Source organism: Parus major, chromosome 5, assembly GCF_001522545.3.
Source record: "Parus major isolate Abel chromosome 5, Parus_major1.1, whole genome shotgun sequence".
Lineage (NCBI taxonomy): Eukaryota > Metazoa > Chordata > Aves > Passeriformes > Paridae > Parus > Parus major.
The window spans coordinates 46,285,468-46,309,359 of record NC_031774.1 but is presented as its reverse complement, the minus strand read 5'-3'; the positions used below and the strand labels follow the sequence as shown (position 1 = coordinate 46,309,359).

General features: G+C 42.6%; 1 protein-coding gene across 2 annotated transcripts in view; it reads right to left on the bottom strand.

Moving 5' to 3' along the window:
• Nucleotides 1-23,892, bottom strand: part of RIN3 (Ras and Rab interactor 3) — a 65,020-nt gene that overhangs the window by 24,819 nt on the left and 16,309 nt on the right. For both annotated transcript variants that reach the window (XM_015632189.3, XM_015632188.2), the window contains 3 exons: nt 21,961-22,147; nt 18,960-19,074; nt 1,024-1,096 (listed from right to left, as the gene is read on the bottom strand). In XM_015632189.3, coding sequence (XP_015487675.1) covers nt 1,024-1,096; nt 18,960-19,074; nt 21,961-22,147 — 375 coding nt within the window. The remainder of the gene's footprint in view (nt 1-1,023; nt 1,097-18,959; nt 19,075-21,960; nt 22,148-23,892) is intronic.

Below are 23,892 nucleotides of genomic sequence, written 5' to 3'. Positions count from 1 at the left end.
ACACATCTAGATAGCTAAATGTCTATTAACTGATGGGGGTGAGGGTGGGCATGGTTTCTTGTGTGCAGGTAAGAGTTGTGGCTCAGTACTGTTGAACTTGGTTGGCTGCAGAATCAGCCCTCAGAATAGTGGGGCACTGGCTGGATAAGCTGTAGCACACTGTATCCTACCCAAGACAGACTGTTCCTACTGTTTGACCTAACCAAGTGACTAATGTGACTGCCTTGTAAACATATTCTGAATCTGCTTTCTCCTCTTAAAAGGAAATAACTACTTTAAGAGTCATGTAAGTTTATATAGAGGAAGTCAGAAGTCTACAACCAACTCACAACCAGGCCTGCTGCAGCAGGGATGGGGTAAGTAGGTGGAGGTATTACTGCAGTATGCTAAGCACAGGGACACAGATTAGAGCAGGCTGAAGACATATGGGTTTAATTACACAGAGGGGCTCATAGCTGTTGATCAAACCTTGCACTGCTGAAAATGACATTACAGGTTTTTCCCATCTCTGTCCCCATTATGCTTGGTATTTCTGTGCTGAGCGAACAAACACTTTGTTTTAATTTTAAATTTTAGCTAAGGAACATACATTGTTTCAGGACTACTTTCCTTGACAGATTCCCTATAGGTGACTAAGTGCTTTGAGCTGCCAACAGGCAACAGTCCATTAGTAGGTTTGCTAAGTTGCCACCAGGTGTGTGTGTGTGTGTATGTATGTTTAAAGCTTTAAATAAATAGTTAACTCGGGGCCCCTCTTCCTCCCTGCCCTCCTAGCCTCAGTTCCATGCCTCTACTCTTTGTGGAAGCAGCCCTAGGGACAAAGGTTCCAGCTGCAAGGGCAGCTGTGCTTGTGGGTGATCTGGCCCCATTGTAAATAGAAGCATCTGAAATACCTTCTGGTCTGGCAGGCTGGAGTGCAGCAGAGGAAACAGAAGGGTCTGTGCTGGGACTGGGGACTGCGGAAGGGCAGACCAGAGGGGAGGGTAAAATGACTGTTCTGTGGAAGAGATGAATCCAACTCACCTGCTGACACAGTAGAAGGCAACCAGCTTGAAAACATCCTCAAATACAAGGACAGATCCTTCCAGGTACAGGACTGGTGAAAAACAGAAAAGACAGTCAGCAGCTGTTTTCTTTGATATGATCAAAAACATAGGAAGGTTTGGCTGACACATGTTGTGTTCTGTGACTGTCCAGTAATTGCATGGACTAATATGATGAAGTGTAAAGAACTGGCTTCAGGTGGCCAAATGCAACAAGATTCTTCAGGGAGAACACTAGAGAAGAAATATCTCAGCCTGGCTTTCTGAAAAGTTAGCTCAAGGCATCCAAGTGTTGTGACACTAACAGAAACAATGGGAAGAAAAAAGCCTCCCAGGTCACTTTCAAAGCAATCATTACAAACTCATCTGTCTCTAAGGATGTGCATATCTGCAATACATAAAGGGCTGAGCTTGTGGCTCTCCATACTGGAATCTGGTTTGGTCTGGATGGACAAAGTGCTTTGAAGGAAAAAAAAAATAGAAATTACTGTTTCTGTTGTGGGCTCTGACCTGGGTCACATAGGCAGTGTGAGCACAGCCTATTTGTACCTCTTCTGTCTTCTCCCTCCCATGGTATTATTCAGTGACTGCACTTTCCTTTAAGTGGCAAAATACAATCCACCATATTGTAGAGCTCTTCAAGATTACCTTCTTTATAATGATATCCATTTGGGTACTGTATAGCCCAAGTCTCACATAGACTACACTATACACTATAAAACTTTTGGCTTTAAAACTAGAAAAAAATCAATGGCTGGTGGAGAAAGTTTCACCGACTGATAACCCAAGGCAGACAGAAAGACCTGGACCTGTACAAGAGATGTGTCCATCTTTACTTCCACTTTATAGTCTCACAAACTCTACGCCTGTTTGTGCACCACACACCCCCACAACAGACATTGACAAAGGTAAGGAAATCTGCAGTGAATTGTCAGAAATGCCCACTTACAGAGGATGAAGAACCATCCCAAAGCTGCACCCCAGAGCTGCCACAGAAGCATGCCAGGAGTCCCTGGGGCGCAGCACCAGCTCCCACCCCCATTGCACTGCCCACAGATGCACAGCATCTTCCTTCACACTGTTCTAGGCCACAGGTCAGAGCTGTGGACACAAAGCTCAGCTATTGTGATTCAGCTTCCTCAGTCAGCCATGACTAACAGCCCTGTGAGCCGTCTCCAGCCCCTTGACATGCCTGCCTGGTGGTTGGTCTCCTGCAAAGAAGGGCCTCCAGTGCCTGCAGGAAGGAGACATCTGCCTGGCTCTCCTCTCCCTCACCTCTGTGCCCTGGCTCTTGTTTTCCAGCCAGCAGATAATCCCCCTGCAAGGAAATGCTCAAGATTGTCTCAGGTTCATATCTCATTCCTCAAACCAGGCATTTCCTCCTTTTACTTCTCCCTTTGTTCTAGACCAGGCACAGTAGGTTGCTATTTTGGGCTGAATACTCCAATGTAGGCATTTTTTATGGAGACGAAGGCCATGTAATTCTCAACAGTCATTCCTAGCATCAGCTTATGTTGGATCAGCATGAACAGTTTAACCTCAGTGTATGCACCCGTACTAGACTGCAATGTGGAATTTAAAACATACTTCAAGCAAAACAATCCCTTTCCCTTACATTTCTCTCACAACTGGAAAAATCAAGTTTGGCAAGTTTTTTCTTTTTCCATAATAAGAATCATATTTCAGTCAGGGATTTTCATTAAAAATATACCATGAACAATCTGTAGTTTGAAACTCATCTGCTTTGCAGTTCTGACACAGAAAACAAAAATAAAGACAAAACCCGGTCCTGTTCTGGAGAATGAACCAAAACACAAGAGTCTGAATTCACTAGAATCTCCAGCTATTAAATGTAGTCCTTTGTACAGATGATGGTTTTAAGGGTTTGGTTTTTTTTCTGTCAAGAACCACATGTTCACTTTGGCATTCTGAGTAGCAGGTATACATAAGAGACCAGGCTGTACCTGTACATGATCACATATATGAGCAAATTGCTTGGACTGGGATTATTGATTGTTTCTGTGCCAGGAAGCTCTGCCACTTGGGAGCTTGAATGTTAGACAAAAAAATATTAGTCTGAGTGGCTCTGTGTCAGGAGTTTCCATATATAAGTGCCTTGCCACCGCATAGCTATTTCTCCTCACATATATAGTTAAATTGCATGAAACACCACAAATCACCAGGAATTCTACAGCTAAGGAAGACTAGGTACAAAAAGCAGCTGAAGCTCAAGGATAGAAGTTTGCAGCAGGTGGTATGTATAAATAGGACTGTCCCTGCTCTGGAAGGTCATAGAAGGTAACAAAACCAAGCATATTTCTCAGCAGGCTAGAATTCATCATACAGAGACCCACAGCTCTCCTGGGACATTTTTGGGCAGCCTGCAAACAAGTAAGAACAGATGGAAGAATAGTAAGGATAGTGCTTTAGATGTGTCATTAGTCGAGGTACTAACACCATCAGGACCAATACTCAGCCCAAAATTTATTCTGAACATTGGCCATGTCAAACAGTCTGCATAGGGTTGCCATGGCTACTTGGATCTACTCCCAGCACAGCACCCGTGGGGGAAGCCTTGCAAGCTCCTGTGGGGAACATCTTCCTTGGGAGAAAATTTAATACTTGTCTCTTAACCTGTTTTTTTCTGGACACCTGCTGACACCAGCAGACATCACTGATAAGTAATGCTTTTCTTTTGGATAGCAGATGATAGTTCAATACAGGAACTTCTCTTGTAGGAATGGTTGTCATTCACCTGTGGAGACCATTATATGCACCCTGCTGCATGTTTCTAGTTCTTGGAAAGATACAGCAATTTTGTACAGCTCAAACGGCTCTGCTGACTGTTGGGGACAATATTTCTCTCCCCCAGAGCCATTGCTGCCTTCAAGGTACCCTTCTCTGAGAAGACAATCAGGAAGAGGAAGAGGTGATTTTCTCTGGCTGTGGGTGTGTTGTGGGTAGCTGGGGACATTTCATTGACATGAGAACTGCTGCTTAGGGAGGAATCGTGATGCTGCCATTTATAGGAACTCATGACTTTTGCAGAATCTTCAAGCAGACATCTGCCAGACTGCTGTAATCCTGATGAAAAGTACAGAGAAAAAAAAATCACTTTTCTTGGGCTTGTAAAACCAGATACAGGGCACCTGAAGAGCAAGGAAATATCTACATCTCACCACAACAGTGCCAGTATGTCAAGAATATGATCAAAAGCAAGAGAAAAAATAGGCTGGGTTATGTGAGCCAAAGATATTGCCACAGCATATTGAGTTTTACCTGATATTTAGAAGCCCATTGAAAAATGTCACCTTCAGGAAATAAATGGGGAAATGTGTAGATCAGTGAGAAATTTTGAGTAGTCTGAAACAAAGAGATAACAATTAACTGGATTTTTCTTATGAGTGACAGAAGCATTAGCAACATGAATTAATAGTTCATTGTTGACTGTACTCTGGTTTTATATCCTCTGGCAACTCAGAGCAGAACACGGCCATGTTATGAACTTATATATATTTATGATTGTCTCATATTCCCCTTTCAAACATGCTCTGAAGAGTGTCATCTTTAGGCACTGACTAGAATCTGTGTTCATGTTCCCATTACTCTTTGGATATCCCCATCATTTCACCATACAGATCCAGATGTCTTTGAGTTACACTGTCCCTGAGCATTCTGCCTTCCTTTCCTCTCCAATTTTCCCCAGAGAATTGTGTTTGCTAGTTCCATTGTTCTGGTCACTTGGAGAAACCAAGCCAATTTCTATTTTACTGCTTACACAAGCTCATGGGACTCAATTACTTCAGCTTCTTCTTCTCTAGTGGCACTGTTAGTGCTATCCACCTTGTTTTTCATTTGTTTTTGGTATCCATGTAGTCCTTCAGAGACATCTGAATTCAAAGACAGAAATTCCTTATTCTGCGGCAGTTATGTTGACAGAGGACTACTGAGTCCACCCTCAGAAGTCCTGCCTGGATGTGCTTAGATATTCTCATTCTTCCAGGTTCTGGGAAACTGTGAGATTTATCATTATGGGTGTGATTCCAGTCTTCTATTTCTATTTTCAGATTATAAATACATAGACTCCTAACAAGAGGTGTTTTTCTCCTTTGATATAAGTCTCTGGTTTGATACCATAGTTGCCATAACCTTTGGAGTAAGCAGCACAGGCCAGCTTTACTGCTGTTCTGCTGTAGTGTTTACTCACTACTAGGTGAGTAAACCATGCTGTGAGGATGGGATCACTCCTGTGGGACTCAGCCCTGCTGGGATGCAGGGCCAGAAAGACTTCACCCCTGAAGCACCAGGCTTTAAGTTCAAGCCTTGGGACGCACTTGTTTAAGGGTTTATGGCAGTTAATATGTTAATCAAGTCACCCTGTGTAAGGTTGTGCTTCTAGAATATTCCCAGCTCTCTCCCCTGACTGTTTGTATTCATTGCAGTGTTTTGCATATTTCTAACCCCAGTTTGTGATTGGACCCATGCCCTCAGACTCCACCCTCAGACCTACGCTATATATTGCTGTGTCCACCCTCTATGCCTTGCCTTTGGAGTTTGTCCCTAGACTGAGTGCAGTTTATGGGCCTTGTCCCTACTATATTTTCCTATTAAAGTTATTTTGTTTTCAGGATACTCCATCAAAGCTGCTCCTGTTGCCCTGGCATCAGGGGACCCTAAAGTTGTAAGGAGTGTCATGGCCACCTTCACCGTGACATACTCCAAGGCAGAGGCTACCAAAATTCCTACTCCCAGACACCGACAGTTCAAGCTGTTGCAGGTTAGCAGTTTCCTGCCACTGGGGAACGAGCCCCGGGTATTCTAATGCAGTGTTACAGTGACTGCTACGGCCCTAATGCTGAGGGATTGTCTGTCACAATACACTGTATTGTCCTACCTGCTGTGCTTTGCAGAAATGTGTGAGAGTGAGATTCCTTCAGGTTATTGTTTCAGTTCCCCAGTTCTGACCTGTATTCATGCAATTGGTTTGTGGTGGTTTAAGAGAAAGAGCTGCAGCTGGATGTTGCTAAAGAAGGGAAATTTAGACTTCATTGGTAGAAGGCCTTACTGTGTTTATGGTACCTTTCTGCAACATCTCTGTTTGGAAGTTCCTAGTATCTGTCTCTAGCATTGTTACTTGTGATATTTCTTGATGACTTTGTGAACAGTACTGTATGGCCTTCTAGTGCTGTGTTTTTTTTATAACACTGCCGCTGTTTATTTTCTCAAGGTCTTTTTTTATTTATTCTGTAATCTGATGCCTCTACTTCTTCCACATGATGTCGAAGCTGTAGTTTCGGTATAGGTTGCACAGTGCTTGACTGTCCCAGTCAACCTATGTCTGTTTTGTCTTTCTTGTCTTTCTTAGTGTTCTTCACTTAACTGATAGTTGTTTCTGGTTTTTTTTCCTCATCAAGGAAGAGCTGAAACTTCCCCAGTTGGCACTTCTGCCTGAGTCTCCTGTTATGCATCCAACTCATTCATTTTCAAAAGATTTCAATTGTATGGCTTCCTACAGAGTTTAATCTTTCTGGCTGTGATGAAAAAAATCACTGCTCATGGCAGTTCCTGGGAGACTGGATCTAATGAATTATGAAATTGATAAAGTGTTAATGAACTTGGTTTTAGAGTATAAGAGAAATCTATTTTTAGACTATGTTCTTCACTAAATATAATTATGTTGTGCTGAAAAAAGTGTCATTAAAGAAGATGCAAATCACAGGCTGGAGCTGAGTAGAAGGGACACTTGATAGAGATGACAGCTCTCCTCTCTCCTGTGTGCATGTTCTACTGCTAAGATAAGGAGCTGTCCCCACATCTAACAGCCACAGGGCTCTTGACCACTCCACTGTACTTTGACTCACCCACATTTACCCAAGAAGATGGGCTGCACCTTGGTGCCCACTGAGATTTAATGCCTTTAATTCAGCTTAAAATTGCAGTGCTGCCTGCTCTTGTTGTCTCTGCTGCAGGATGCTTGAGCAGGAATGTGTTACAGGCATTTTGCTGCTCTGTTTCCTTCTCATTGCGATCAGTTTTTCAGCAGGGGATAAGAAGGTGCCTCTCATACGTACTTCAAGCACAGCCAACTCAGCTAAAAGCTGAGTGTCACAGCTCCTCAGTGCTTTCCTTAAAGTTACCCATGTGGATATCACTTCCAGCTATTTTAGGTATTAAGAGCAGAGTACATGCTGGAGAGTGGCTGTTCAGTTTCAAAGCCCTTGCCTTACTTGTTAGGTCCTCAACCCCATATCCTCTTTCCAGGTATGGAATAAACATGTTAAAGTCTGTGGAAATTAGAGAGTTTCTTCAGCTAGAGGAGATCCAGGGCTTCTTCCCAGGACCAGATGTCAATATGAGATACAGCTGAAATTTTAGATGTAGCCACAAAGGGTCTGTTTTTGCAAGAATAAGGGAGGAAACATGGCCTTTCTGAAATATGGAGGACTGAGGGGGACACTCAGGGGAGTAGGATAACCTGTTCAATCAGTGTGGACCCTGCACTAAGCAGCTGAGCAAGAGTTGGGATCATTGCTGGGGAAGTCACATTTTTGCAGGTCATTCAGCATCCTCATCCATTAAATGGCAGTACAAGATTTATGCTGCCCAGCTGCCCATTAAATCTGTCAGGGCTGAGGCCCATGGCTGACAAGACAAACTGGATATAGATGCTTGTAAATTACTCTCAAAAGGCAAATTTCTTTGGTAAAATTTTGTGAAGCAAACAAAGCATTCAGATATATAAAGAGTCTCCCCTGTGCCTCATGTAACAGGAAACAGTGCTATGATTTGGAATTCTGGGGATTTAGTTCTTAGCAACAGTTTCCAGGTCATATGGATAAATCTTGAGAATCAACTCTTACATGAAAAATGTATGCTATCATAGAGATGTATTTTATTAAAAAAAACAACTTTTTCTCCATTTACTTTGGAGAAAAGCTTATTTCTCTGTCTCAGAGATACATTGTGAAGTACCATAGTGCTGAGGTTAATCATACAGAAAAAGGAAGTTTGTAGAGCATTTTAAGGGAAGCCATCCAGTATTCAGAATCACATTTTGCAGGAGAGACTTCCAGGAAGAGAAGCCTTTACAAACAAGACAGTTTCCAAGGGTAAGTGATGAAAGGGAATAACCCACTTTGAAATGGCAAAGGTCAATATGGTGGACCAAAAAAAGAAAAAAAAACCAGCTGCTTCCTAGAGCTGCAATCCCACCTAGTTGCCAACCTGGTGAAAGAAGCTCTTTTGTTTCCTGCTTCTGAGCGTGATATATTGTATTGTCACTGACTTTGAGGGTCCTACTCAAGGGTCAAAGAGTGAGGTCCTTAATGCCCTCATTTCACTTCCAACAGTATCTTATTTACCTCATTTACAAATCTAAACTATGGTTTATTAAGCTCTATAAGATACTTAGATAGCACTGTCCAAGGATAAAAAATTATCATTTGTTTCAGTTTAGGCACTGAGACAAGGGCACTTGTATTATGGGTACTGATTTAGAGTAGCTGTTTTAATGCCAGTAAGCTTTTTGGGTTCTGTTCAAGGTACTAAGCAGAGCAGGGTAAGACAATATTATCCTAGAACAGCACGCATAGTCTCTAGCTCTGATTACACACAGATTTTGCATTATGCCTCTTGGGAGTGAAAAATAAGGAAAAAAAAAAGCCAAAGTAAGGATTAACAAAGCTAACAAGACCCCGAGGGCTTCTTTCCAAAAGCCTTTCTCTACAATCCCATCTGTTTAAAGCTTAGAGTAAAAATGAAAGTATTTGCGGGGGGAGAGGGGAGGTAACTCTTCAGGATGAGAGTTAAAAAAAAAAAAAGAATAAAGCTACCCGCTATGAGCAACCAGAATGTTTCCAAAACATCTTGTAAAACCACAGAGAGGCCTGGCACTCTTCAATTTTGAAAAAGCAGTGGCACAAGTATTTTAGGTATTAAAATAAGCAGTGTGTCAGTGATGTGGGACTCAGCTCAAATGAAAATGTTGAGACTTTCTGCTTTCCTTGTGTATGTCTGCATTTAGGAGAGAAATGATGGAGTTGCACAACAGGTTATAAAATGTGTCCTCATACCATGTTTTACAATATCCCCCAGGCCTGTGGTCACTGTTCTTGCCAAACCAAAATTCTGGGCTCCTAGTTCAGAGTAGTCTCCTGAAGGAGAACTCCTTGACACTAATGCACTTTTCAGGGTTAATAGTGATGTGGATAATGGAGAACTCATCCTTGGCAGACAGGCTGATCTTGGGAAGATGTCTAGGTTAAACATCCTCAGGGGACTAGAAATCATTCAGTGTATTATCTCAAATCAAACAACAGACAGCAGACTAGACAAAGATAACGTCTCCTATGTCCTTATTACAGCCCACACAGCAGTGGCCTTTGGTCTGGTACTGCCTGTGGAGGCAGACAAGATCCAGCAGAAAGCAGCAGCAAAACAGCACTCCCAGAGCTGAAGGTCAGGGCTGGGGCAGAGCTCCCAGTTATCCCATGACACGGAGCTGACTTGCTCAGTGAGAGGTTTTTCACGTCAAGAAGATGTGTAGGTGATGGCAGACTTTTCTTGCTAATGAGAAACATGCATAAGCGGGGTGGTGCAGGAAGGTGTTACCTGTGTCTGAGAGAGGCTAATCGGAAGATAATTAGGGTAGCTCTACATCTTATAGGCAGCAACAGGAACCACGTTAAGCCACAACATTCATCAGTCTACTCTCCTTAATGGCAAGGTGTCTGCCCAGAGACCTCCTTAAATGCAATTAAACTCCTTACAATGTGAACCTGGAGGTTAACTGAATATTCAGCTTTTCCAGTCTCCCCTGATAAAAATACACAAACTTTTACTCATCAATTTGCTAATCCTTGGAAAAAAGTAGTCTTGGACAGGTTTTGCTGCTGCAATGTATGATTTGCTTAATTGAGATGGAATCAGCCAGTTTTGGGGAAAGAAGGGAAGAAGGATCTTCTGTCCCAAGGGTGTTGATAACTTGTTATTTTTTCCAGCACATTTCTGCTTTTTTCAGGCTTGTCAAGCCCAGAGCTGACAGTTTCTTGCTTTGCCTCAATCACACGCTTCATCATGCAACAATAAAGGAAAACATTCCTCTTAAGTAAATTGGAAAAATTGACTCTCCACCAGTACAGCAGCTGAGCTACCTGTCAGGCTACACAAAAAGCATACAAAAGAAGTCTGAATAGTTGTGTTGATACCTCAATGCTGGACACTGTCAAGAGCTTGACAATCAAAAGGTCTCTCTGCAGACCAGTAAATACAATGCTGGCCAGGATGGGCTTGCTCAGGGCTAGTGATGCACAGATGGCTGAGCCCCTTCAGTAACCTGTGCTTCAGCCCTCAGCCTGTAAAATTGGTGCCTTCCTTTAGAAAAGTCAGCTGAATTAATCTTGGCAGAGAAGGGAAAGGTCAGCTTCTCATCCTGCTGCCCTCAACACTATGCCTTGGGAAGGCTGGCTGCTATGGGGCAATTTGGCCACAGTTTTTCACTGACTTCCGACCCATTCCAACAGTGCTTTTGCCCTGCCTTCAGCCTCTTCTCTTGGCACCATAAAGCAGCTCTGATGGGCTCCTGCCCCTGTGGCCAGCCTAGAGCACATTGGAGGCTCATACAAGTATTCAGCACTAGAGAATGTGACCCCATCCTTGGTCACCTGCTGCCCCTTTCCAGCTTGTTCTCAGATCTTCCTCTCCAGTCTGCCACCAACCCTTCCCAAAGTCACCCATAGCCCCTCAGCCCTTTAACATGTTTTTTTTTTCCATTCCAGACTTTATTCCACATAAACCAGCATATGGTAACACCTCTAAGGAAGCATTGCCCCACCACACTGTCCTGCTTTCACAGCCCCACATCCACGTTGCTCACTCCTTCCCAACCATAATCTGCATGAGGCAGAGGAAGGCAGCAACCAGAGGGGCTGGAGGGCAGGGACACGTGCTATTGATAGATGACGAATGGTAAAAGCCGTTCTCATGGCAGCAGTGTCAGCATGAATTTACAGCCTGAACTCACATAAAACCTGACTCTCCTCTCTCCCCATGCCCTTTTCCACCAACTTTACTTGTACTTGTACTTGCCTGTGGGGCTGCAGTACCTTCACTACTAGTTGCTGGGACAACTATTTTTTCCTTATATACATAAATATATATATATACAGTAAAGTCATATTCTGTAGTGAACTTGAAGATGCTTAATGACCTTCCTGACTAGTAGACAAGTCTCCAGGGCAGTTCACAAGATGCCAAGTCAGTCCTCTCTTTGCTTTATTGCTGAATGCCAGAATAGGTTATCAAAAAAAACCACACACAACCGAAGAACCAAAAAAAAACACCACCTTGATCTTTTCACTCTGTAATGTCAGGTTCAGCCTCTCATCTATTCAGAGGAAATCAAAGCTATAAATAGTTTTACCCTGCTTTCTTGCCTTAGTTTACAGAATTAAGAATTCTTCTTTCCGGTATTGAATACTGCAGGGCTTCCACTGAAGGAGGCCAACTGTTTTATGTGACCCTTTAAAAAAGAACTGTGGTATCATTGCAGTGATAACAAAAGTAACCAAATATGCTTTCTGATGGGCCCTTCTGCCTGCAGAGCCAGAGATTGTTTTGAGAGGTTTGACTTGGAAAGGGTGGAATGTACATTTACTCCTTGGATTGTCTCATGCCAACTGAAAATTCCCTTTAATATCTGTGCAACAACAGTCCAGGAGATTTGCAGTGTTATTAATGGCACATGATGAAGTCTATTTCAGCCTGCAGCAAGCTCAGCTCTCCAATATGCCTAGGGGCATATGATTGCCTCTGTGAGGCATTACTGGGCCTTTTCAAGTATGTTTGAGTACCTGATAAGAGTTAGCTGCAAGTCTGCACTGATTAAATAAAATGAGCACATTCTATCTTTCCCTATACACAAAGGGAGGAGAAGCTGAAGGAAGGAAAGCTATGGGTTTTGGGGAGATCACAGTGACACACTAGTACAGAAAATATTTGTTTTACTTCTTTTTTCACCACTATCCCTCTGTGAATCTCAGTGGTATTTCAAGAACCTGGACCTTAGAGAATGGGAAGTGCTTTTGCTGCTCTACTGAGACATCCCTTCTGAGAACTGCTGTCTGCCCTGAGCTTGCCCACAGTCTGACTCAGTATCACTTATGGGATCCCACAGGCTGGCAGGGACAGCAGATCTCAAGCCCAAAATCCTTCTAAAACCAAGGCCATCCATGAGGTCAAATTAAGTCACTCAAGGCTTCATCCAGCCCAATCTTTAAAACCTCCCATGAAAATCTGAAAATGCTACCCAAATAAATGTCTTCATCTTAGAGTCAGGTTTACCAGCACAACACAACAAGTGAAAGTTTATTCACTTCAGCTATGAAGGATCCCATCTTTCTGACCTCAGTCTGTGCCACAGATTTCTATCTTTTCTATCTTCATTTCAGTTCAGAAGGGATCCAAAATAAATGTAATGAAAAACAATTTTTTAAATGGCAGATTGTCTTCTTATAGGTTGTTTTCCTTTATCTTCTGTTATCTTCTGTTTTTTGAGTATTACCAAAATTGTAAGGCTTTTTACTGCATTTGTGGTGGTTATTTTTCTTTATGGAAAAAAAATAAAAATCTGCCTATCTTCACTCTACTTCCTGATTCCAGGAGACAGAATGTTAGCAGAAGACTTGCAAAACTGAGGAAGCTATTGCAAGAACTGTCAACACTTCCACAAAAATACTCACATCACAAAGTTCATCTGCACAACTGGCCACTCGCATGAAAGGAGTTAAATTGTTTGTAGATTGCAGTAACTGAGCTATCCTCCTATTTTTTCCCATGACCTCATTTGTGCAGAACTACAATGTAGTTCACATGGGAAAATACCACCTGACCGTACTGTGACATGTCAGCAGCAAGTACTTTAGTCTCCGAGTTCATTAATCCAGCCTCAGCATTATGTATTAAAATAAACATTAACAAAATTAAACAGGGAAATCTCCCATAAATTACCATAGTGGGCCATGTTAGCCAGAGGAGTGCAATAGACAAGTCTATTGTCAGCATCTGGAGGTGCTTGAGCCAACAGAGAGCATCTACTGAGTTGTTCCTACTCAATCTGCCTCCTCTTCCCTGCCCTGTGAGTTAGTGTTATCACAGCGCTGAGACGCACTGACCAATGCAGGCACACCCATGGGGGTTTGTCTCCTTCATATCTGAGCTCTGCCATCATGCCAGGCATGCCCACAGCCCTCACCTCAGGCTGCAGAGATGTAAAGACCATGGCTACCAGCAGCTGTGTTTAGAGCTAAGCCTGCAGAGATGAAGAAAGTCCATCTCCCTGTTGCTCTAATGCCTCTCTGTAAACAAGCTGCTGCCCAATTGCTGTCATTTAATTTCCATCTGTTACTGTTACAGGACAGTCAGAATGACTGCACATGTCCTTTTTATCTGTGCAAATGGCATTAGACTATAATAAAAAACTGGGGTTTTTTCCCATATGTGCTTGGGAAAGAGAAATGGCAGTGTTGAGGTGACTGAAGTGACTGTAATAATTGGCAAAGTTGACTTTGAGAATTAAGCTTGCCTTCATATCTTTAGACTGCACCTATTTGGGATCATTAAGGCAAGGAAGTATATTGTAAAATCCTAGCCCTTCAGTAATCTTTTCCTGTTGATTTCACATTTCCTAACATCCAAAATGGAAAGGAACACCTTTGCTTATCTAAGTTTCTGTTTGGCCTCTCCAGCAAGGCGTGCCTTCCCGCTGCTTCTGTATCCGGTGTAACTCTTCGTTCTGTCCTGATCGAGTTTGCTGGCTGATGTTCATTGTACAGATGTACAAAGTGGTCAGATCCTCATAAACTTTCATGGCAAGCAGATAAAAGTAGTTAGAGAATTAACCAGGCAGGTTAAACTGCTGCTGTGTGCTTTACTTGAATTGTAATCCTTTCCTAAATCCTTCCTGTCTCAAGTATTTCATATCAAACTCCAGTCTGCACTTCCTGAGCTCAATCTGGCTTTAAGAAAGGTCAAGTAAGGTGACCAGGATCCAGACACTGGATTTATCAACATCCTTTTTGCTACCAGACTTGCAATTTTGCAGCCACACTTAGTGATTCCTCTAAAACTGCTTTGGAGTGCAGTAATTGCCTGCACCTTTTCTGTCAAGGTATATTGTAAGTCCTTACCACAAGCTCATACCACATAGCCTGGAGTACAGCTGCTGTCCATAAACCAGAAATTGAGTATAAGCTACCGTGTCCAATGGCACCATGTCTCATCCTTCAAAGGAGGTATTAATCATGTTCTGGACTTTTTTGTATTATTTGGAGATAATTTATTTTGGTTTTCCCATTTGATTTTGCTGAGGTTATTTCAAGATATTTGTTATAGTCCAGCTTATTCAGAGTTGGTCTGCAGAGAAGCTTGGAGGGCCAGAGCTCAGGGAACTTTAAATATCATAATTTTCCTCTAATAAATGAAATAGCCAGACTAAAGCCAAGACTTCACTATAAACCCCTCCTTCAGCTGTGCACTCACTGATTTTGGGGGAACCAAGCCCTTGAGCCTTGGCACCATGTGTTGTAACACACTCTGCTTCTGAACAGTTGTGTCTGGTGGCACATTGTCCCCACCAGGTACAGTGTAAATAAGGAACAAGGACAGCAACTCCACAACATGGGCTCATGCAGACAGCCTCTGAAAATACACCTCCAAGTGAGCTAAGGCAGTTGCAGCAGTGGGTGACATGATTACAGGAGATGGGCAGCTATGACAGGATCAGGTCAGCCTCAAAGCCCTTACAATATGAACTTGAAGAGTTCAAGATGGACTTAGCAAATACATTTCATTTATATTTCTATTTTGAAAAATCTAATAATATGAACAATAAGTTTTTTATTCTGTGTAATTGCAGATACTTGTGTTTAGTGCCATTCTGCTTACTTGGAAAGCAATCACATCCTTTTTTCTTGGTACAGAAGAGCTTGGAAAACAATTACTACACATCCTAGACCAAAGCATATGTAAAAGATTCCTGAGAAGTATGTGATCAACTCATGTGTTTTGTGAAATCAAATTCTTTTCAGCTATTATTTACAAAATTTCCAAGAAAAAAAAAAGAAACTATTAACCACAGTTTATGGTGATAGAGAATTCCTCTATTAAAGGACTTTGCCCCTGTAGCAGGTGCCTTCATGATTCTTGGTGAAAGTAAAAGCTAGTGTCACTACCTGCACTGTGGTACTCAGATGCTTCTTCCAAGCTCTTAGTATACTCTACTTCAGAAATGTGTATGTACTTCAGACATCTGATTCTTCCATTTTAATACTGCTGCAATGGAGCTGAGGTCAGCAGGATGACTTCTGAAGATATATACCCGAAAAGGAGGGGAATTTAGGGCCTGAAGATGCCACCAGTTTGTTGATAAGAGCCAAGGGCAGGAGTCAGCTGAGGAAGGAGTGCTCAGTTTGTGAGGCTGGGGCTCCATCTCAGAATGAAGCATAAGGGGCAACTCTCAGAAGAGAAAGTGCACAAAGTAGTCAAGATTTTGGCAAAGACTGAGAGGTAGCTGCCAACACTGCATCTTTAAATGGTAAAAATTTTGTAACCAGCTTTAGGTCTTGGAGATTTCCACTGCTTTCAGTAAGAAGTAAGGGATCCTTCAGGCCAAGTGCAAAACCACAGAGATCCAAGGCTTTGAAACTTGCCAGGTGTCTCAGCTTTCTGATGAACCGTATGGTATCTGACATCAGCTGGTTGGTCTCTTCTATAGCTACTGATACTGCTGGTATTTAGCCTTCCTGTCTCTGGAAGAATTACAACCAAAAAGAACCAGAAGAAAAAATTTTAAGTCCATTCTCCTGTTCTCTCTAAGGGCTACTTCACAGAAGAGGTGAAAATTTCCCAGAAAAAAAAAAAAAAGGAAAGAGGTTTAATTTCTTTATTCCCTTACCTCTTGGGTTCTTTGTGGATTTCCATTTAAAAAGAGAAATCACAACTAAATACAGTCTTCCCATCAGAAAACTATACTTCCCTAAATATTTAATGAAGTATCAACAAAGTTGATATGGGGAAAAGAAATCATAAAACAATGAGCCACTCTTATTTGGCAGTGCAATGCCAAGAAGATTCTGAAAGATTTTTTTGTACTTCATTGAATGGCCATCTTCATATGGAGCACAGGGGCTGGGCAATAATTTGTACCATCATCGTGGTACCAGGGAAAGCCTCCTCAGATCCTGACTGAAAAGTAGGATGGAATGAGAGTGGCGCTACAAACAGCCAAGGACAAGAAGCAGCTGGCAATGTTATTCAAAATAGTAAGCTGGTTGCAACTTGAATTTTGCTAGGTTGCGACTTGAATTTTAACTGAAGGAAGGCTCTCCATAAAATCAGAACTCTGTATGTCAAGACAAATCCAGATTTCAGTTTACATCTGAATGCATCAACTGTGTGGAGTCTAACGAGTTGAACTGAGGTAAGGAGAAGAATTTGTTCCTGCTTCTTCAAACGCTTTAGGAGAAGCCAGATCTCAGAAAGGGACAAACTGCTCTCCTGGAGCAAGTCACACAGATCATTGCTTATGTGTCAGAAAGGAAAGATAGATTTTTCTGAAGGTAAAGAATAGATATTTGGAAAAACCCTGCCAGTCCACAGTGGCCCTCAGGCTATGCAGCTGGGGTCTTTCACATATTTTCAGGAGTGTAACACCAAATTCCCAACTTACTTATATTCCACAGCCAAGAGAGTGTCTCCAGGAGTGCTCAGAGGTCTCCTACCCTGACACTTACAGAATACCAAGGATGAAGTGAAGGGCACATCATCAATCTGAGGCAATCCAGACATACCAGGTTACTTCTCAAGGAAGCTCAGGTTCTAAATTCTTTTAAAGCATTTGGACATCTTTTATTTCTGAAAAAAGTTTAGAAGGCAGTGTAGTAATGCAGTTAACAAAGCTAAAGAATTAATTAATTACCTAAGGTATTAGATAAGTCTGTGACACAGAAGATATACCATCTCTCCTTCTACTAAGTACAGTCCTTTGGCTTTATTAACAAGAATTCATCCAATTTCTTTTATACTTAAAATCCAAGGTACTTACCCTAATGACAAAGGAAGCAAAAGAGCGACCATTTCTGTACCCAGTGTGTTCTTGTCAACAGAGTGCAGGATGGAGAACTGAGAGGCTTTCTACCAACTGATACACAACACCGACAGAACTCAAGCTAAAAATAATGTGAATATCTACCATAGCAATGCATGAGCCTCATGGCCGCTGGAATTGTTGCATGTGATGGCAGTTCTCCTACTTTATGAATGAGAGCTGAATTTTAATTACCTTCCTTCACTTACTTTGCAACTTGTATGAAAGTGGTGGAAACGGATTTAATTCTTGTTTCTACCAGAAAGCTTGTCTCCCCATATATACTTTGCATTAAGGTAGTGATAAATTAGAAAAAGCACGGCAGCAAAGTCTCTTTAGATAGGCTAGCTCAGTGCCGTTTTTGTACTACATTTTACTTTGCCTTTTCTAAAAGAAATCAGATTTTACAGCACAGGACGCAAGTCAAGAAGTAACATTTCTATAAATGACATTTTTTAGGATGACGTGATTTGATTTTTTTAACTTTTATCCAAAGGAAAGCTTGAATCATCAAAAACTGATTTCCCACCATGAAAAATCTAAGTCCTGGGTCAAGTTCAAAGAGCTAAATAGAGAAAAGTTTCCCTACCCTGCAGCTAACCCTTGCCCTTGTATTCTTAATTGAACACCTGAAGTTTTGGCAAAAGGTTTGTTGTTCCTGTCCTCACACGGGAGCACTGGACACTGAGCATCTCTGCCTCTGGGTGCTCACAGGAGCAGGCAGATGAGAGAGAAAGCTTCCCGGGGGCTGCAGCAGCCAGACAGGGAGCATGTGCAGGAGCAATGCTGTGACAGATTGTGGTCTGGCCTTGAGGTTAGAACACTTTAAGAGATTCAGTTGTACCTCGGGCTTTAAAGTCTGTTTACAATGCAGAGGTATGCGAAGAAATATAGGAGAAGGAAAAACTATTTAAGCAACTGTAAAAGTTCATTTGAACAAGGGGAAAGTAATGTTGCAACACTGATCAGCAGAAACACAAGTGTTTTAGCAGAGAATAAAACAGTTTCTCTGGGGAGCTGGCTTTGTGACAGAACTCAGTGGCAGAGGACGTAGATGTGTTCAGATAAATAAATAGTGTGAAGTTATTTTATGAACTCTTTTGACTGTGTGTTTCTATGACTATCCTAAAACTCAGGTGTTTCCAAATATTCCTGTGAAAGTGGAAATCATATGCCTTGCACATCTATTGACACAGAGGGCTGCATTAGATGTGGCTGACTGTGAGCAGGGTTGATTTTCACTTGCTCATGGCAGACTTGGCTATCCAACTGGGAATAGCACCGATACCACCGAAGCTGCCTTGGCTGGCTTTGAAAACAGGCAGTTTAGGAATAACTTGTTGTTCAGTGTGACTGTACAAGGTTCGTGAAAAGGCAACGTAGCAGATGTCAGGTGACCCTCAAATTCAGTGGCTTAAATAGAGACAGTCAGTGACTTAACAAAGCTTAGTCTGCCAGTGCTTTCTGCTTTCCTCAGGACTTCCAGCTGGTGAAAGGCAGCTCCCCTCACGTGATCAAAGCACTGGCCTCCTCATGTGGAGGTGCTTTATTTCTCTATTGTGAGTCTGTAAATGATAACAGAAGGTGCAGAACCACAAGGGAGCTGAGGTAAAGCAGCTGCAGGAAATATTAACTGAAGTACATCATAAAAGCAAGATCTGCTGCCAGTCACAAGAGGAACCTGTTCAGTGCAAGTGAGATTACATAAATATTGGTGATCACAAGAGGATCCAGCAAAATAACCAGAGCAAGACCAGAAAATATAAAGACCTTACTTGATTTTTCTTCTTTAATGTTGTACTCCAGCACACCAGGAGCCTCGTTCTGCACTGGTAGGCGGACTGCAAGGACCATGTTGTTCACATTACCCTCTTTCCTAACTAAGAATATCTGAAAAAGGAGAGAAGAATCAAGAGCTCAGCTACATTATGTGAGCTTCTAAACTTTATTTTAGGTCATAGGCAACGTAGATTTTTATCAGTAAAATCCACCTTTAAATAGCCTTATTTTAGCTTTGTTCCACTTAGTTAAGCTTTATGCAACAAAAATAATGGAGAAAGGGACATTTCATCTAAGTGAAATTCAGACCTGTGTAGGGACTCACAAAGTTTCTATGCATCACTGATGTCCCACTTATGTCTAAAGCAAACTATTTCACTAACTTAAGAGTTTAAAACTGCACTCACAAATTGCTAAGCAATGGTCCCCACATCAGTGCCCTAAATCACAGATGTGTCACCCTAGAATGTCCCAGTCCAGGTCTAAAGCAAGGGAGTCACTTGTACATTTAATGGGTAAAGATTTGAGTGTACATGAGTGGAACATAAAGCCAAAGGCTCTGGTGGCCACAATGTCCATGGCAGAGCTTTTGTATGGGACCAGAAGAACATTCAGGCTGGCAGGTGTCCTGGGAGGGCCCTTCTCCAATCCCCTGGGTGAAGCCATGAGGCCAGACCAAGTTCCTCAGTGATTTCTCTGCACAAGTCTGGAGAAGGTCCAAAGCTGGAGACTGAACAGCCTCTCTTGGCAATCTATCCCACCCCTTTCTGTCCTCACAGGGAGAAAATGCTCCCCTGCACCCAGTCTGAGCCCTCTGGTTTCAATGTACACTGTTGCCTCCTGTCCTCCCACCCTGCAGTGCTGAGCACAGCCTGGCTTTATCTTCTCCATGACCTCCCTGCAGGTACCAGGGGTTGCTGTGTGGTCTCCTGAAGTTGTCCTCTGGTTGAACAAGCCCTGTTCCCAGAGCCCTGTCCTCAGTGGGTCTGTACCCAGCTCACTGGCCACCATCCCTACAGGTCCTTTCCCACAAAGCTGCTCCACCAAGAAAAAGGAAAAATGCCTCATTCTTTGTATTGTGTGAGATCCTAAGTGAGTTTCTAATTAAAGCTCATTGTCAGGGATATTTTTAGCATGTATCTTGAAGGTGCAGATACAAAGACAAAATAATCTTCACCTTCAGCTGTTCTTTGATAGTAAGCTTAGGCAGAAGGGAGTCAAGGTATTTTTAAAAAAAACTGAACTAAAAAGTTAAGCTAATTTTGTAGCCTGAATATTAATATTAGAAAGAGAAGTGAGTTAATAAAATCACTAATCAACTGTAATGTATGGAAATCTAGCAAAAAACCATTAATTTCTTGGGCAGAGGAATTTTTAAAAATCTTGTCTAGAAGCCAGGAGTTTTACCTGCCATGAGTCCCAGTCACATGGGCATCTCAAATCACTTTGAAGCACCCACGCTGAACACACAGCTTTAGGGCTGCTTCACAACCTCACACAGTGCTGTCATCTTGGCCTCTGAGTTCAGAAGAAATGGAGCCCCAGAGGCTCAGGTCTACCATCAGGGCAGAGAAAATGCAAATAAATGCAAACCTACACAGGCTGATTTCTAGTGCAGGGCAGCCCCCACCTTCTGTGGCAGTAAGTGTCTCAAGGGAGGAGGCAGATAGGATCTGCAGGGAGAGGTTCCCTTGCCCAGATCCTACCACCCACAAGGCTGTCCCTCTAACCATGACTGCCAGACAGCACCATCTTATATTGCTACATCTGAAATTTAATCTAAGCAACCAGGGAAATGAAACCTGGAAATGAATCACTTCTTTTTTCCTGATCGGCACGCCTGGTTGCCATGGATCCAAAGGCTAAAATTGGACTATGGCTGTTCAGAGAAATAGGAGATGGGTTTTCTGAGCTGTACTTAACCCTACAGCCTGGGTCAGGACTGGTATTGAAATCAGTCTCTTCTATTTTCACCACAGGTGGGAATGGTGATACCCAGTTTCAGGTGGGCTCACAGAGGGCAGGAGATGCTGCCTTTGTCGTGGGACACCTCTGATGCACCTCCTCTTCTGCCTGCTGAAGGCTGTGCCCAAGGGCAGCGTGAGCAGGAGGAACAGGCAAGATGCTTCCCCAAAGCCTCTCGGAGCCTTTCCCTCCTGCCTGCAGGGAAATGGATAATGGCTGAGGAGGCCTGGGGCCATACATGGCTACATCACAGTCAGTCACACACATCTCCACTTACAGACAGAGCAGAAAAACAAAGAGAATTACTTGCTCAAACTAATTGAAAAATCTAATTCAGAGTGAGGTGCACTGCACAGCCCAGGCTGCTCAGGTCAATTCTGCTGGAGGGTGTCACTCAGCTGTGCCAGCATTTAATGCTGGGATAGACTGACTCAGCGAAGGGACAGGTCCAAACATCCTCAGAGCAGGTGTGCCCTGACATCAGCTCAGGTCATTTGCACCTGTCCTTCCAGAAGGATCCAGCCAGGACATCTATAGCCTGCTATGCCTCACCTCTCAGACCTCTTGGGAAAGGGGAGCAGCTCCTCTGGGCACAGAGCTGTTTTCCTTAAGCAAGTTCTGAGCTTTGCACAAGTCTATAATTCTCTAATACTCAGGTTATGCAAAACAGACACCAGTTGTTGCAATAAAAATGACTTGCAGCAGCTCCCTGAATCTAAGGTCCTTTTCTTCACAGATTTTTTTTCATTGCTCCAGATTAGGATAATGACCATACTTGTGGGTATGGTGGTGAATGGGAAGCCATCTCCATAATTCTACATGGTAAGTAAATAAAACCAGAGATAATATTCCTTGTTTTCCCAAAGCAAATATATCTGTTTTGTGCTGTTGAGAGAGGTAAAGCATCAAATGGTAATGGAAACAGAGAGTAATCTGCTAAATATTTTTGCTTCCACATGAAAAAAAAAGCACTGCTCTCCTAACCAAGGACAGGAAATGTGGCTGTCTGAACTGGAATTGCTTTGGACTTACCCCTGCTGTTTCTTTGCCAAGGATCACCCCAGCTCTTTCCTGGCTCATGTTCAGCTGAAGCCAGACAGGACATGTCTTGATGAGTTTGTCAAGGATGCTGATCCCTGGAAGCTGGAGGCAATTTCGCACAGCAAGGGCCTGACAGAGATGTGTCTCTTTCCCCTCTTCACTGGTATCTCTGACAGGGCTGAAACATAGCAAGGGAGTCCCTGGTAAGCAGAATGGCAAATGGAAAACTGGGGGGAGTAAAGACTGTAAGTGCAAACACAGAGGCAGACACAGGGGCACTTAGACATCAGTAATGCTTCTTGAGGGGCATCAGACCACAGGCACATTGCTATGCCAGCAGGCTGGCAGGGTGCTTTGTGCTCAGCTCTGTTGCTTTTGGCTCACCCATCAATGCTGCCTAAGTACAGGTGCCCACAGACACAGGAAAGGTATGCACAGGGCAGCCAGAGCCACAGAGCATTGAGCATGCCTGTCCCCGAGACACCACCCTCCAGATGAAGGGTCTGAGAGATGTTTCATGTCTTCAAAAGTAGCGATGCAGCAGGGGAGCCCCTGCAGTCTAATGGCAGAGTGATGTTAAATACTGGCTTTGAGCTATGGTGCTGATTTGACAAAGTATTTATACATGTGTTTAGCTCTGCAGGCAGTGGAAATACTTCTGTTGAAATGTCTGGTCACTGACCATGGATAAGACCATAGACTCATGGGGATATGGGCTTGTCATTAGTTTGATTAACTAATTTTAGATTTAAAGAAAAGGTAAGAGAACATACACAAAAAGTGTTTTGCTGCTCTGATTTTCTGCTTTGATGTCAGAACTGAAAATAGGACTCTCACTTTTTATTTGTTCTTACTTCAAATATTTTTTCCTTTCCCTTTTATTTTTAAAGATACAAATCTTAAGGTACTACATTTTAAATAAGGTCAGTCCTAAACTACTGAAGAGAGTAATGTCAAAGGCCTAACCTAACACAGTAAGTCTGTCCCAAAAGTCAGTTTATATAAAAATAGCCTTTCAATTCCCAAAAGCAACACAGAGATTTAATTTTTAGCAGTTTTTTTTCTTTTTCAACCCTTCACAGACAGCTTTCTCATAAAACACAGGCACCTCTGTAATACTGGTTTTAGATTAAGGTTATTAGTTCACAGAACCTTTTAATAAATTATTTTAATAAATCTTTTTTTAAGATCATAGTCAAGAGTAGTGCTGAGAGAACTGTGCTTTAAAAAAAAAGCAAATTGAAATAAGTGAAACTCTCTCTTTACTTGTGATAAAAGCCCAGGTTGTCACATAGTTGAGGGAATTTCTTTCAGAGGTAACAGCATGTGATTTTAATGAATATAATCTGAACATATAAAGTAAAACAATGGAAGACAGCTTTTGGAAGTTACCCTGAGTCATCAGTTGGGGTTTTTTTACAGAAGAAATGACCAAAAAAAAAGCCTTGTAACCATGTGAAAGGAAAATATATGTTGGATGGCAATATTCATACTCTGTAGTGGGAAAGAAGTAATGAATTGAAGGGAAAGTTGACATATAATGAAATGTTCCATAACAGCAAAAATTACTCCCCTAATTAGTCACATAGGTATGAACCTGGTCACATCTGAATGATGTGTGAGCCCTGACTCAAAAGGAGGTCATTGCTGTAATGTCCTCCGGTGGCACCAGGGGATATGTACAGCCACAGCTCCTGTGGTGCAGAACAGTGTTAACCATTAATTATGTAAGGTGGGGCCAGCAAAGCGCTGATGCTCAGGAATCCCATTGCCTGGAGGGAAATGAGGGTTATCGACAGAGTCAGGAAAGTAACACAAACCAGCTTGGACCTGGTGAGCATCAGGCACACAGTGACCCTGGCACAGGGTTCCCCGCCGGGGGTGCAGACATCCATCCCTCTGTTCCCTCCCACGGGCACATCA